We start from the raw sequence: 13,788 nt of genomic DNA, 5'->3' as shown, positions 1-13,788 counted from the left end.
TCTGAGGGTAAAAAAAGAACAAATCTCTCTCTCTCTCTCTCTCTCTCTCTCTCTCTCTCTCTCTGTGTGTGTGTGTGTGTGTGTGTGTTAAGCACATTTAAATAGACAAGTGCAGCTGCAGCAATATCTTCCAGGATACCACATTCAATTCACATTTTCATTCAGTTCTCCATCCCACCCTCCCCCAACCATTAGTTGGCATTTTGTGGTCACTGAGGATGATTAGTCCACATTTGGCTGTTTTGAAGCTGCCTCCCAAACACTCTTAGATTCACCCTGCAAATCTTGGCATTTCCTCAAGCTCCCAGATGGTGCTAGGCACCAATTCAAATCACAGACAGCACAGCCAGAGGTTCAGGATGATGGGATGATGGGAATTGTAGTCTGGTGTAGATAATACTACAAAGGATGAACTGAATGCCCTGAAACTATAATGCAGCTTCAGGTATTTAAATATCCATATCTATGTCAGTGTTGAACCCTGTCCTTGAACCCAAGGTTTCCTCCTTAGAGGAGGAAGGAGAGCAGAACCCTTCAGCAGATCTCCATGTTGCCAATGACCTTGAGAAGCCATCAGATCCAAACATCCCAACACCAGGGCTGGACACCTCCGCAAAAGCTGCCTGAGTTCATGGCTGGCTCTCAGATCCCTCCCCTCATCTCCCCCAAGGCTACAGAAGCAGAGGAAACAGTGAGCAGCAGCCCAAGTGCCCAGCTAGTTGCCTGTGAGGCTGTTTGGGAGGAAGGGGGTGTGCATGGGAACATCTGCTTGGATCAGGGGCTGACCCAAAGCCATGAAAGGTGGAGTTCCTGAACTAGCTCTCAGTCTGGGTTGCTTCATTACTGAAGCGACATCTCTCACGCCAGCTCCAAGCTCCAGCCTTCCTGAACTAGGAAACTGACATTATTTTATACCAGTTGTTGTCATCACAGAGCACAGCAGAGAACATGCCAAATGGTTTTAAAGATATTCCTTTTACGGCTGCCTCCACACCGGCTTCTTGGCCATTTGGCTCATGGTAACACTAAGGTTACTCTGAAGTGTTTTGCTTGTGATTTGATGTTGCCAGTGATAACAAGAACATTTGGCATGAAATCATTCCCTTTGGACACATTTAGCTTTTCAGCATCCTCCACGAAGGGAGGACTGCCGTCAGACGAAGAAAAAAGAGCACATACAGGAATGAAAGAGAAGGGTATGGCTATCAGTGGCCACTAGCAGTGGCAGAGAACAGGTGGGGGCGGGGCTGGCGCGTGTCCTGGGGGTGTGGCACACTGCCCACAGGGGCGTGGCACACATTTTGGGGGCGGGGCATGCTGCCTGCAGGGGTGGGGTGCCCAGCGCAGGCGAGGTGGCAGCTGCAATGGCACCCTACCGGGATTGCGCTGCCAAGGGCGGTGCGCTCCTCCCGCACTCCTCTTCCTCCGCCAGTGGCTACTAGCCGCTATGGCTATCTTCTATCTCCACTGTCAGAGGTGGCCTGCCTCTAAATATCAGTTGCTGGGAGTCACAAGTGGGCAGAGGGCTTTTGCACTCAGGTCTTATTTGTGAGTTTCCCAGAGGCATCTGGTTGGCCAATGATAACAGGATGCTGAAATATGAGGGGCCACTAGGCTGATCCAGCAGGGCTCTTACTATGTTCTTAGGACACCTTCGAAGGTGCCCAGGAGATAATTGGTTGTCTAACATATTTTGAGACCCATTGGCTGCACACACTCTGTGTTGATGAAGAAGTTCAACAATGTGGTGTTCCTGTGAAAAGGTGAAGGGATTTGGGGAAATGATATATAATGAATCAGAAAGGATCCTTTTTGCTACGAATAATGGGGACAGAAGTTCAAAAAAGCTGACTATTTATTTATGTACCCAACAACAGCAGCTAGAGCTTTATATGCACAGAGGTGGAATGAGGAAGGATTATCAACGAAGCGGAAATGGCTTATGAAACTAATGGACTCATGCTGAAATGGCGAAATTAATTGCCAAATTAAGAGGACATAATGACAAAGTCAAAATATATATAAAAAATAATAAAAAATGTCCAGTAGCACCTTAGAGACCAACTAAGTTTGTTCTGGGTATAAGCTTTTGTGTGCATGCACACTTCTTCAGATACACACTTCTTCAAATACACACAAAAGCTTATACCCAGAACAAACTTAGTTGCCACTGGACAGTTTTTATATATTTTTATATATTTCGACTACGTCAGACCAACACGGCTACCTACCTGAATAATGACAAAGTGTTTATGGAGGAATGGAGACCATTGATGGATTGTCTATCAATGCATCAGCCATACATGAAGTTACGGCAGTCAGTCTGGCCCCACCCTCCTATGCCCTCCACACAGGTGGAATAGGCCTGCAAGTAAGCAGGTCCCCAAGAGTCATAGCTGAAAAGTTCCAGGGGTGTAGTGGGGGCAGGATGGGGCAAGGGAGGCAGGCCCCTATTCCAAATTCCAATCCATTCCAAATTCCGTTCAGCTCTGTCACATGACTTAGCAACCCAGTGAAAGTTACACTGGCAAAAAGGACACGGTAAGCAAAACTATTTTCCATCTGCCAGGCTTGGGCCAGCTCAGTCTGAACAGAGTTTGGAACAGGGATAAGCTCCAGTGGCACAATTTACCCTAGTATAGTTGGTATTATTCTGACAGATAATGCACCATGCAGACTGATAAGATTTATAGAAAACTAGATATCTATAACAGATTGGAACACACACACAAACACGTAACATTTCCATTTGTTGCTCCACCCACATTTCTGCTCACTTTTGCCTCACCACTGACAAGTGGCGCCCAGAAGGGAATGTGGCCCTCAGGTTGAAATTGTTTCTATCTCCCTTCTGTATTCTGTTTATGGAATTTAAAAATGTTGTTGTTATCCGCCCTGAGAACATTGTTGCTGAGTGGTATATATGGATAGAGTTGACAAATAAATACGTCCAACAGGGGGGAATTAATTCTCATGCCACGTGTATCATAAAGGGCAAGCCTACGCTGTGCTGCTTCCTTTCAATGTATTTGGGAGGAGGAAGAACACAACCCCACCTCTTCCTTCTCCCCCTCCTTTTCTTGTACCACTGGCAACTGAGGAGTCAACAACAGACCCTCCAAGTGCCCCCATTTCCCAGGGACACCCCTGATTTAGAGAAGCCATCCTGGTTTCTGATTTGATCCTGGAATGTCCTGCTTTTTCTTAGGATGTCCCTATTTTCATTGGAGAAATGTTGGAAGGTATGGATTTATTTGACTCCCGAGGTGTCCGATGGCAATCCTATACAGTGGTACCTTGGGTTAAGTACTTAATTCGTTCTGGAGGTCCATACTTTACCTGAAACTGTTCTTAACCTGAAGCACCACTTTAGCTAATGGGGCCTCCTCCTGCTGCCGTGGCACTGGAGCACGATTTCTGTTCTCATCCTGAAGCAAAGTTCTTAACCTGAAGCACTATTTCTGGGTTAGCGGAGTCTGTAATCTGAAGCGTATGTAACCTGAAGCGTATGTAACCCGAGATACCACTGTATAGGGAAGGGGTGTGGGTTTTTTTAATGCTTAATGTTTAATTATGTTTTTATATATGTTGGAAGCTGCCCAGAGTGACTGGGGCAACTCAGTAAGATGTATAAGTAGTAAAACATGGGTAGGCAAACTAAGGCCCATGGGCTGTATCTGGCCCAATCGCCTTCTAAATCTGACCCGTGGATGGTCCGGGAATCAGCATGTTTTTACATGAGCAGAATGTGTCCCTTTATTTAAAATGCATCTCTGGGTTATTTGTGGGGCATAGGAATTCATTCATACCCCCCCAAAACCCCCCCAAAAATATAGTTTGGCCCCCCACAAGGTCTGAGGGACAGGTCCCCTGCTGAAAATGTTTGCTGACCCCTGTAGTAAAATTATCATTATGGAATGGAATGTCACTATTTTCATCGGAGAAATGTTGGAGGATATGCAGCAACTGATAGCGACTGAACAATTTACTAGAAGCAAATCACTGCCAGGTTGCGCTGTGTTTTCCACATTCATGCTGGGCACCTTTTCAGAACTGCCTGACTCTTAATATATACAATCAGAAGGGTTATGTGTGTGTGTGCGCGCGCGTGTGCACACACACACACACACGCCTTTTTAAAAAGGAAACATTAAAAATTATTAAATGGCAAGCACACGTTAGAGCTGCCGTGCCTCGTAAACCAAAGTGTAATAAAGCCATTTCCTTTTTAAAGATCATGTCAACATATGTAATAGAGTTTGTGGGGGAGGCCTGAGAGTGGTGCTGGTGAGAGCCAATGGTTGTGGAGTTGGCTAGAGGTGCAGAAGGAAAGTATTAACAAAGCCTGAAAAGTTTGCCAGTGGTGGTAGATTTGCCAGTTCGCAGGTTTAATTGCCTTTGCGGTTCCAAGCAGGGGGGAGAATTATTCATTCCAACAATGGGTTTTAATTATCCGAGGCTGCTCTGATATTCTCCTATTGTTTTCCAGGGTTGTCCCCCACCCGTTCCAAACATCTTTCCAGTCTAATGTTTCATTCTGTACTTCATGTCTTAAATCTCAGGCAAATTAAAGCACTCTTCTCTTCCATCAACCCCCGCCCCCAATATTTTACCAAGCAAGTTGTAAGAAAAATGATGGTCACAGCAGAAGGCTAATGCAGCGGGCCATATCTCTGGACACCTAGATACCTGGACTTGTTTTCCAAACCTCAGAAGTGCCCTGCTAGATCAGACCAGTGGCCCATCGAGTCCAGCATCCTGTTCTCACAGTGGCCAAACAGATGCTTCTTGAGAGCCTGAAAGTAGGACCTGAGCACCACAGCATTTTCCCCACTTGGGGTTCCAAGCATTCAAAGACGCACAGACTCCAACAGGGGAGGTTTCCCATTTTAGTAAGAGGATTCTCCAAACTGACAAAGCTTTTGACCTTAGCACCCAAGGCACTACTGAGCTGAAATACATCCCCAGGTTGCAGGCTGCAAACTTGGCAGGTGCATTTTAGCAATTTTGGTTGAAGGACAGGAGTGATTTGAGGTGGAACAGAAGTCCCCCCAGCACCACATACTGGGTCCATTCTCTCAGGAGAGACCACAGCCAACAAAAACTGGTGTTTCCCTGATCCAAACTAACAAGACAGCCCAGAAGGATGCCACAGTCAATGGTATCAAAGGTCACTAAGAGCTCCATTCGAAACAACAGGGTCACATACCCCACATTCATTTACTGGTGTAAATCATCTATGACCAGGGCTGTTTCCATGCCATACCATGAGCAAGATGCTTGGAGGATACATTAAGAAAGTATCCAAATCATCACAACCAGATGGTTTCCTATATCCATCTTTGAATCTGCCCAATCTGTGGCATTAAATTTAGAAAGGATATGAGTGATTTTATTTGCATAATGCAATGCAAACTGGTCACCCTGGCTCTTTGAGGGCTCTTTTTATTATCTAACCAGGGCTAACCACCCATGAGGCAAAGTGTGGCAACTGCCTCAGGTGGCAGGATACATAAGACAGCAGATCCTGAGGTAGATCTCTATTCCCCCCTTCCCATTTTCCTGTTTTAGATTTTCACTCATCCCTTCTTCCCTGGCAGGGAGATGAGAGTGCCAATTTGTGGTTCTCCTCAGGTGCCAAAATGTCTTGGGCCAGCCTTGTATCTAACTCCTAACTCAATGGCTCTTCACTACAGAAAAGTTTTATGATGGCTGGCATTCTGCAGATGCAATGATGACAGAGAAGTAAGCTTCCTTTGCCAACACCATTGTCACATAGTAAGTCCTATATTGGCTTTCTGTACATCTTCAGTTGCAATCATCGCAAGTTTCCTCCGCCATTGGCCATTTCACAGTCTGCAGCTCTCTGGAGTGCCAAGGAGCTGACTTGACTGTGATTGGATTAAGAACCTAAGGGAACAATTGCATTGATAGTTTTAGTGTTAAGTCTATTTTATTGTAAACCACTTTTCAGTTTATTTTGAGGGGGAAAGTGGTTCATTTCTAATTTAAGAAGCAAACAATAGGACAGTTGCCTCTCTTCAGCCCCTTGTTGCTACTGCCATACAGAAAGTGGTTGTTGGTGCCCATTGGGACTGGTAGGGTGGAAGGCAGGGAGGCCAACAGTAAGTGGAGCCTGAGCAATGGCAGGCAGAGCCAGAGTCCATTAGAGGTAGAGGCAATTAATTTTGCTTTTGTTCACATCTTTCTCCCTTCTACAAAGCTGGGACAAGGAGGAGGAAGCTGAGAGGAAGCACCACCCCTTGAACTAGTTATCAATAAGAAACAAACAGATGGTGACTGGCTAAGGACAGACTGAGGTTGGGTTGGGCAGTCTCCAATCCATACAGACTTTGAAATGCGAGAAGTAATGTGCACAGGACACTGGATGCTCTTTTCCCCATGCCCCACGACTCCACCGCATCTCCTTCCTTACTTGTACAATCCATCAGGCTCCAGACACTTGAAAATGACGGAGTAGAGGCTTGTGTCAGGGATATCTCCATGGCTCCTTCCAGCAGCCACACAGGCAGCTCCAAGACCAGAGAGCAAATCATCAGCAAAGCTCAAGGACTCTCCTGCAGGCCAAAGAAAAGAAACACCTGAGAAACATTCATTTATTTACTTGACAGAGAAAACATATGCATGTGGTGGAGGAAGTGGTGAGGAGTTGGTTGTTGTTGGGTTTGTTTCCCCCCCCCCCCATCTCCTGTGACTCTGGAACCTGAGGTCACTCAACTGAACCCCTGAGCAGCAGATTCAGGACTGACAATACAAGAGACTTTTCCATACATTGCAGATTGGAATTTATGGAAATGACTTGCTTGAGCTGAGTGGTAGTGTGTGCACTTTGCACATGTGTTGTCTTAAGTTGCTCAGGCAAGGCTTCCTGCCAGAAACCCTGGAGTACTGTATCCCACCAGTGCTGATTTAGGCTGCATTCACATGATAGTTTATTCCATTTTCATGGCTTTTCCTTAAATGTTAAGTTCTGCATTATATTCTAACTTTAACACAATGTAAAAGCCACTTTTGGGAACAGTAGTGGAATACAGTGCAAACAGAGTGCTCCTTTCAATGTTATGTGCTTCCTGAAAAATAAATTGGAATGAATACTCAGTGGAGATGTAATATGGAAGATCAGTAAGGTACAGCTCGGCCCTGAGACAATGTAAAAAGCAGTTGAGGGGCACATGTTTGCATAAATAAGTGTTGAAAAGTGGATTTTACATAAAGCAACTGTCAAGCCAGTCCCCTCCCCCCTTTGCATGGCTTTGCAAATGGTCAAAAATAACTTTTGTGTATGCAGGAGTACTTCTGGATCACGCCCTGTGTTCTTTCGGCTTCACATATAAATTGGCAGCTTCCAGAGCTGGACATGTTAGTGGCACAGTAGGATTGCATGTCGAGGGAGAGAACAGTCAGCATTTTGGGCATCCTAAAGTAACAAGAAACTCATTCCTTAGCTCTGAACATCTATTGTGAGTCAGGCTTTGGCTCTGACAGCGAACAGCAAAATGGCTCTTGTGCCTATCCTCCTTTCTTTACTTTCTTCTCAACCTGATCAAAGACTCAAAAGTGCATAAGAAATGCTGAAGTCTTTGGTATAAAACACGCAAAGCAGCCTATTGGTGTGACAAACCAGCAATCCATAAAGCCAGGAGCTGATTTTACAGGTGGTGGCAGTGGCAATAACAAAACAAAACATGGACATGCAAACATTATTTTCATAAAAAGCCACATGCGGGTAACAAATTTCTCCTGCCAGAGGAGAAACAGAACATTTATTCTTTCCCTAAAGAAACCAAAAGGCAAAGTTAGTCATCTTAATGCCTCTTGCAAGTCCCCAAATGGCACCATTGCTATGCTGTTTCCATCACACCACTGTTTGCTCCAGCAGTTTCAAGAAGCAAGTCTAGACCAAAATTTGGGAGTGGCAGAAGTGATTGGCCTGAAGTGATGCCTGGTGTAGGGCACTGAGGCTGGACACTATTGTTGCATGTGCTGCCTTTATTTCTCTAGAACCTGTGTGGCGGGAGCCTGTGGTCCTCTAGGTGTTCCTGGACTCCAACTCCTATCAACTCTGGCCTTGCCGACTGAGGCTTATGGGAGGTGGAGTCCTGACAACATCTGGAGGGTCACAGATTTTCCATCTGTGGTCTAGAAAATTGATACTGGCTCCAGTTTTGAGTGAGCTCTTGGCAAAGATTTTCTTGGTGGGATCTTAGCCATGGAAATTACCTGGTGATAACTGCCATGATGGATGGCATTGCTTCAGGGCATTCTGGTAAATTTAAGTTTGCTTGCTGCTGCTAGGCAAAGGTGGTAGAGGGCTGATTTCCCAGCACCTCTGGAGCCCTGGAAGATGCCCAACGATGCCGAGAGCTGATATTGGGCCTAAATACTGATCTTGGCCCAAGTGTAGGATAGCTTGCATACCCTCTAACATTTTTCCGATGAAAATAGGGACGGCCCATTCCAGAGTGATAATTTTACTATTTATATCCCACACATCTTACTGGATTGCCCCAGCCACTCTGGGCAGCTTTTGGGGCAACCCAGTAAGATGTGTGGGGTATAAATAGTAAAATTATCATTCTGGAATGGGACGTCCCTATTTTCGTCAGAGAAATGTCAGAGGGTATGAAAACACAGTTTTTTTCATGAGAAACAGCAGGATAGACATAGTTTGTTGATTGTGGCTAACTTTGTGTGTAGGCCAATTCAAGGACCAGTGGTGGGAGTTACTCTAGCAAATAGGAGTGTATACATAGCTTAAGTTCTGCCAATGAAGTAGGGTGGTTGGGGGGAAATTCCCTCTTCTTATTTTTTCCCATACGGTATTTTATTTAGCTTTTTGCTTCATTTTGAAATTTAGAAGCAGCAGTGAGATTAACATGATGACCACAACTACTACTACTACTACTACTACTACTACAGTAATAGCAAGCCATCCTTTGCCTAACACAGTGGTTTTCAAACAGTGTGCCATGGCTCCCTGGGGTGCCTTGAAGGATAGTCGGGGTGCCACAAGCAACACAGGCCTCTGCCCTTCTTTCTTTCCTTGCATCCTCCTCTGATGCCCTCTCCCATCTCTGCCTCCCCAAAACTTGTGCAGCTGTTTGTTGCAGCAGCCTGGCTACAAGCTCTGCAGGCGAGTGGTGCCTCTGGGGCTGGCCAGGGGGTGCTGGTTGCCAGGAGCTGAGGCAGCCGACATAAGCAAGCAAGTGGGCGAGGGAGCCCAGCAAGCCAGTTCACCAGCCCTTGCTGTTAGGAATGGACAGACAAGTGGGAGGCCGGACAGGCAGGCACTGTGCTGACCTTTTTTGTGCTTGCTGTGTGCAAGGCCCACTTGGAAGCTGAGTGCCCAGTGCTGAAGGGGAGCCTTTCCACCATGCAGACCCGGCAGCGCCCACTGATACTACTGCTGCCTCCCAAGGTAAGGTGCAGGCCTCACATTCACCTTCGGACAGTCTCTGTTGGGTCACTAAGGCTGGGGCATCCTCTCCCCAGGCCCTTGTGGGGCAGTGTGAGGAGGCACCTCTCTTTAGGGTGGGAGGGGGCAGCTCAGAGACCAGGGGCAGCAGCAGCAGCTGCCCAGAGGATTCCCAAGCAGAGGGGAGAGGAGAGGAGGTTTGAGGGAACACTCCACAAGGGAGGGTGTTCGAAAAAGGGTGAGAGGCTGCCAGCTCTGCAGGCAAGGGGTGACATAACTGGGCTCCTGAGCCCCACAGGGGTGCCGCAGAAAGAATATAGTCGGTCAAGGAAGTCGTGGACTCAAAAAGCTTGAAAACCTCTGGACATAATGAACTTAAGGAGAAAAGCCTATATGGATAAATAAATATATTGGTAGGTCTGACACAGGCATGGTCATATTTCAGCCCCAATGGAGCTGTAATGGAGAACAGGCACATACCTGAATTGGGGAGGAGGGGAGGCTCTCAATTCCCTTTCCTTCAAGGAAAGGAAAACACAGCAGAATTGTCAAGAGGCACAAATAGGCATAAATGGTGGGGACTGGGAGGGTGGAAGGGGGAGGGGCACTTAGGACTTCAGCTCCCTCTCCCAAATGACAGCCCTTTGTGAGGTGCAAAGCAGGGAGGCAGTGGAAAGGAAGGTGAGTAAGAATTGTTTCCATTTTGCTCCTGCCCAGTTTGGTTCTTTCTTTGCTCAGGAAACACCTGGCCTTAGGAGATCCATAAAAATACGTCACATGTGGTGTGTGTTCAACGCACCCTTCCCTTCTCCCAGTTTTCCACCTCAAGGTGTTAAGACTGGAGAGGGGGGATTCTGGGGTTGGTGGCTTGCTCAAACTAGCCCACCTTGCCTTGAACCTTGCAAAAATTCAGTTCCCAGGCTGCAGCTCTGGATGACAAGTCTGCAATGAGATGCCTGCTGTGAATTTATAGAACGTGTACACAAAGGCTGTGTACACACCATACATTTAAAGCACATCCCCTCCCACTAAAAAGAATCTTGGGAACTGTAGCTTACCCCTTCACAAAGCTACAGTTCCCAGCATCTTAAACAAGATACAATTTCCAGGAGTCTTTGGGGAAAGTCATGTGCTTTAAATGTATGATGTTATGTTTTTGTAGCCAACAAAAAAGGGGAGATAATAGAGTTGGAAGGGGGTATGCAAAAGGCCATCTAGTCCAACCCCTTCCAATGCAGTAATCACTGCAGGGGTTGGGACTAGATGAACCCTTTGGTGCTTTTCCAACTCTACACTTCTATGATTCTACAATAACCTGCAAGGAGGAAATTCAGACTCTGCTATTGTTAAATTGTTGCATTTTGCCCCACCTATCCTCAAGGAGCTCCAGGCATGGTTCTTCCCCACTTCCTGCCAATTTTAGCCACACTACATACACATTTGTGGGAATGGACTGGCGGTCACTGACCAGGACCAAAGCTTTAGGGTCACAGTGGGTAGCTTCATATGAATCGTAGAGTTGAAAGGGACCCAAGAGTCATCTAGTCCAAACCCCTGCAATGCAGGTATGGTGTTCGTACGGAGCCCCCAGTCGTCTCACGGGCTATTGACCCGTACACCACTAATCTGCTGCCACCAACCAGGTCTTCCCTGGTAAATCACTTAGTCTCAGTCAGGTTCTTAAGTTAATAATGAAGATTGTGGTTTATTGCAAACACAAATAAACTTTAAATGCATTCGAAACACTGTTACCCTTTACCCTCTTAGTCTTATTTTATTCTGCCTCTAACTCTTCTACCTCCCCTCACACAAGAACCAACTGCACTGTCTCTCTATTTCCATCTGTCTGCCAGCTGCTTTCCCAACTGCCTTTTCCCAACCAACTAACTAACTAACTAACTAAACCTTGGGCTAAGCCCTCTGGCTTTTCTATTGGTCTACCTATTAACTCTTTCTCTTCCCCTGTACAGACATTTTCAAAGGAACGGGCAAACACCACAGCAGGATTCTCAGCTAAAGCATCCAAGGCCGATGGCCATCCAACCTCTGCTCAAAAGCCTCCAAGGAAGGAGAGTCCACAGCCTCCTGAAGGAGACTGTTCCTCTGTCAAACAGCTCTTATAGCCAGAAAGTTTTCCTCCCTGATGTTTAATCTGAATTTCCATTCTTGTAATTTGAGGCCACTGGTTTGAATCCTACCCTCCAGGGCAGGAAAAAAACAATATTGTTCCCTCTTCGATGTGACAACCCTTGAGATATCAAAAGATTTTTTTTTTCAACCTAGAACTTCTGGAAGACTTGATTTAAAATGAGAAAGAATTGATCAAAAAGCCAGAAAAAGAATCCATAAAACAAATTAATAATAATAATAATAATAATAATAATAATAATAATAATAATAATTTATTTCTACCCCGCCCATCTGGCTGGATTTCCCCAGCCACTCTGGGTGGCTTTCAACAGAACATTAAAAACAGAATAAAACTTCAAACATTAAAAACTTCCCTAAACAGGGCTGCCTTTAGATGCTACAAGCACAATATTCAATGTTGGTAAATCAAGAAATTTAGGGGTATTGTGTTGCCTTCGCTCCCCCTTTCACCCTTTTCTATGATTGAGTCATCCTGTCAAGCTTACTGGACAAACTCATGACCTGAACGTGATCACAACTGATCTGGAAGTCTGAATCAAGAAATTGAATAGAAAATAAAAAAATTGTGACATAAACACTTTGAATTTGCCAACAAACCAGTTAAATTGCAGGTGTGGCAATAAAAGAAAAAACAGGGTATGAATTTTATAAATAAAATTAATATAGATGGCAAAGTTATACTGTTGGTGTGTGAGCATCTACTCTTGTGTTTTCATTTCTTTCTGCAGCTGAGTTCTTTACGGAAAAGTTTTCCTGCATATTTTACTTCTTTTCAGCAGCAGCATTCCAACTATCTCTTAGTGAAATTCCTGTTATAGGAATAAACATAATTTGGTTCTGTTTCTCAGAGTCTTTAATATTTACAAAACTTTACACTGGTCATTAATAAAGAAAACAAAACAATTAAAGCAACATAATCTTTTTCTCTAGGAAAATAGGAGCCATTTCCTAGAGAGAAAACTGACAGCGTAATTAATCTTCAACAGGTGTGGACAATTTTTTAAAATCCAATTATCACCTTGCTAGCCCAAAGAAATATGCCACTTTCTTTGGTCTCATTTTTCCATGCAAGGTTTTTTGGGTGGGTTGGATTTTGGACAATTCAGGATGATCAGCTATTTAGACATACGAGGTCACGGGGATGTGGCTAACAGCATACCCGTCAAATGCCCCGTTTCTCCCAAGACATTCATGGAAACCGTAAAGCAATCATACTTTTACAGTATGTCCCTTAAAATCCTGATTTTTGCAAGCAAGGCAGAGGCGGTTCTAAGGGAGTGTGGAGCTTCTGGGGTGGCGATTGGAAATGGCAATTTGATAGATAAACCAAAGTGCTACTTGGGTTAGCAAGAATGGGCTCTTGGCTGTGATCAGGGCCCAATCAGTGTGACTGGGAAGTGGGGCAAGCCTTCTTGTCAGGGTTATTTCCTGGTCTTCCTTTCCACTTCTGAAAATGTATGAGCCAGAGAGAGCAGATGCATTTTATACAGGCAACCATCCACTTATGCACTTTCTACTCACACGAGACTCTGTATACACTTGGCACCAGGAAATAAATAAACAGAATCACACCAGGAACTGGTGAAAGAAAACGGGGGAGTCCTCATAGCCCACAAGGAGATCCTCCCCGGAGCCCAAAGAGCATGTCAATGAGAGTGGAGGAAGCCCTGAAGAGACTGGAGGCGCAGTGGGGCTTTGTTTATGCTGCTCAGCCTCCCTGTCTAACAGCTGATTAGTGTGGTAGCGCAGCAGCAACAGCCCCTTTCCCGCACACCCTCCAGCCTCCTGCTGGCCCCAAAGATTCAGCTCTAGATATTTACTTAGAAGTAATAAGAAGGCATATATTACAGTGGAACATGCAGAGGTTATGTATATTTTTGAAAAATCACTGGATCATTAGATTTTTGTAAAATAAAATGGAGGCAATGACTTGTACTCTCTGGATCAATAGTTGAGATTCCTGCATTGCAGGGGGTTGGACTACGTGGCCCTTGGCTCCCTTCCAATTCTAATATTCTATGATTCAACAAAAGCATCTATGACAGATGGCCATCCAATATGCTGTTTGGCTCCAATTCCCATCAGCCCCAGCCAGTCAAGGGTGGTAGGAGATGCACACCAGCAACATCTGGAGGGCCACAGGCTCCCACCTGTTTTATTCCCTTATGAATTGAACCTGGGTATTCCCAATCCTTGTCTGA

At 45.4% G+C, this 13,788-nt stretch overlaps 1 protein-coding gene across 7 annotated transcripts in view; it reads right to left on the bottom strand.

Annotated features, from left to right (window-relative positions):
* Positions 1-13,788, bottom strand: part of ASTN2 (astrotactin 2) — a 693,046-nt gene that overhangs the window by 35,085 nt on the left and 644,173 nt on the right. For all 7 annotated transcript variants that reach the window (XM_081179638.1, XM_081179639.1, XM_081179640.1 and 4 more), the window contains one exon: positions 6,437-6,578. In XM_081179638.1, the coding sequence (XP_081035764.1) occupies positions 6,437-6,578 (142 nt within the window). The remainder of the gene's footprint in view (positions 1-6,436; positions 6,579-13,788) is intronic.

Source organism: Podarcis bocagei (assembly GCF_964188305.1).
Source record: "Podarcis bocagei genome assembly, chromosome: Z".
Taxonomy (NCBI): Eukaryota; Metazoa; Chordata; class Lepidosauria; order Squamata; family Lacertidae; genus Podarcis; species Podarcis bocagei.
This window is presented reverse-complemented; position numbering and strand designations above follow the sequence as displayed.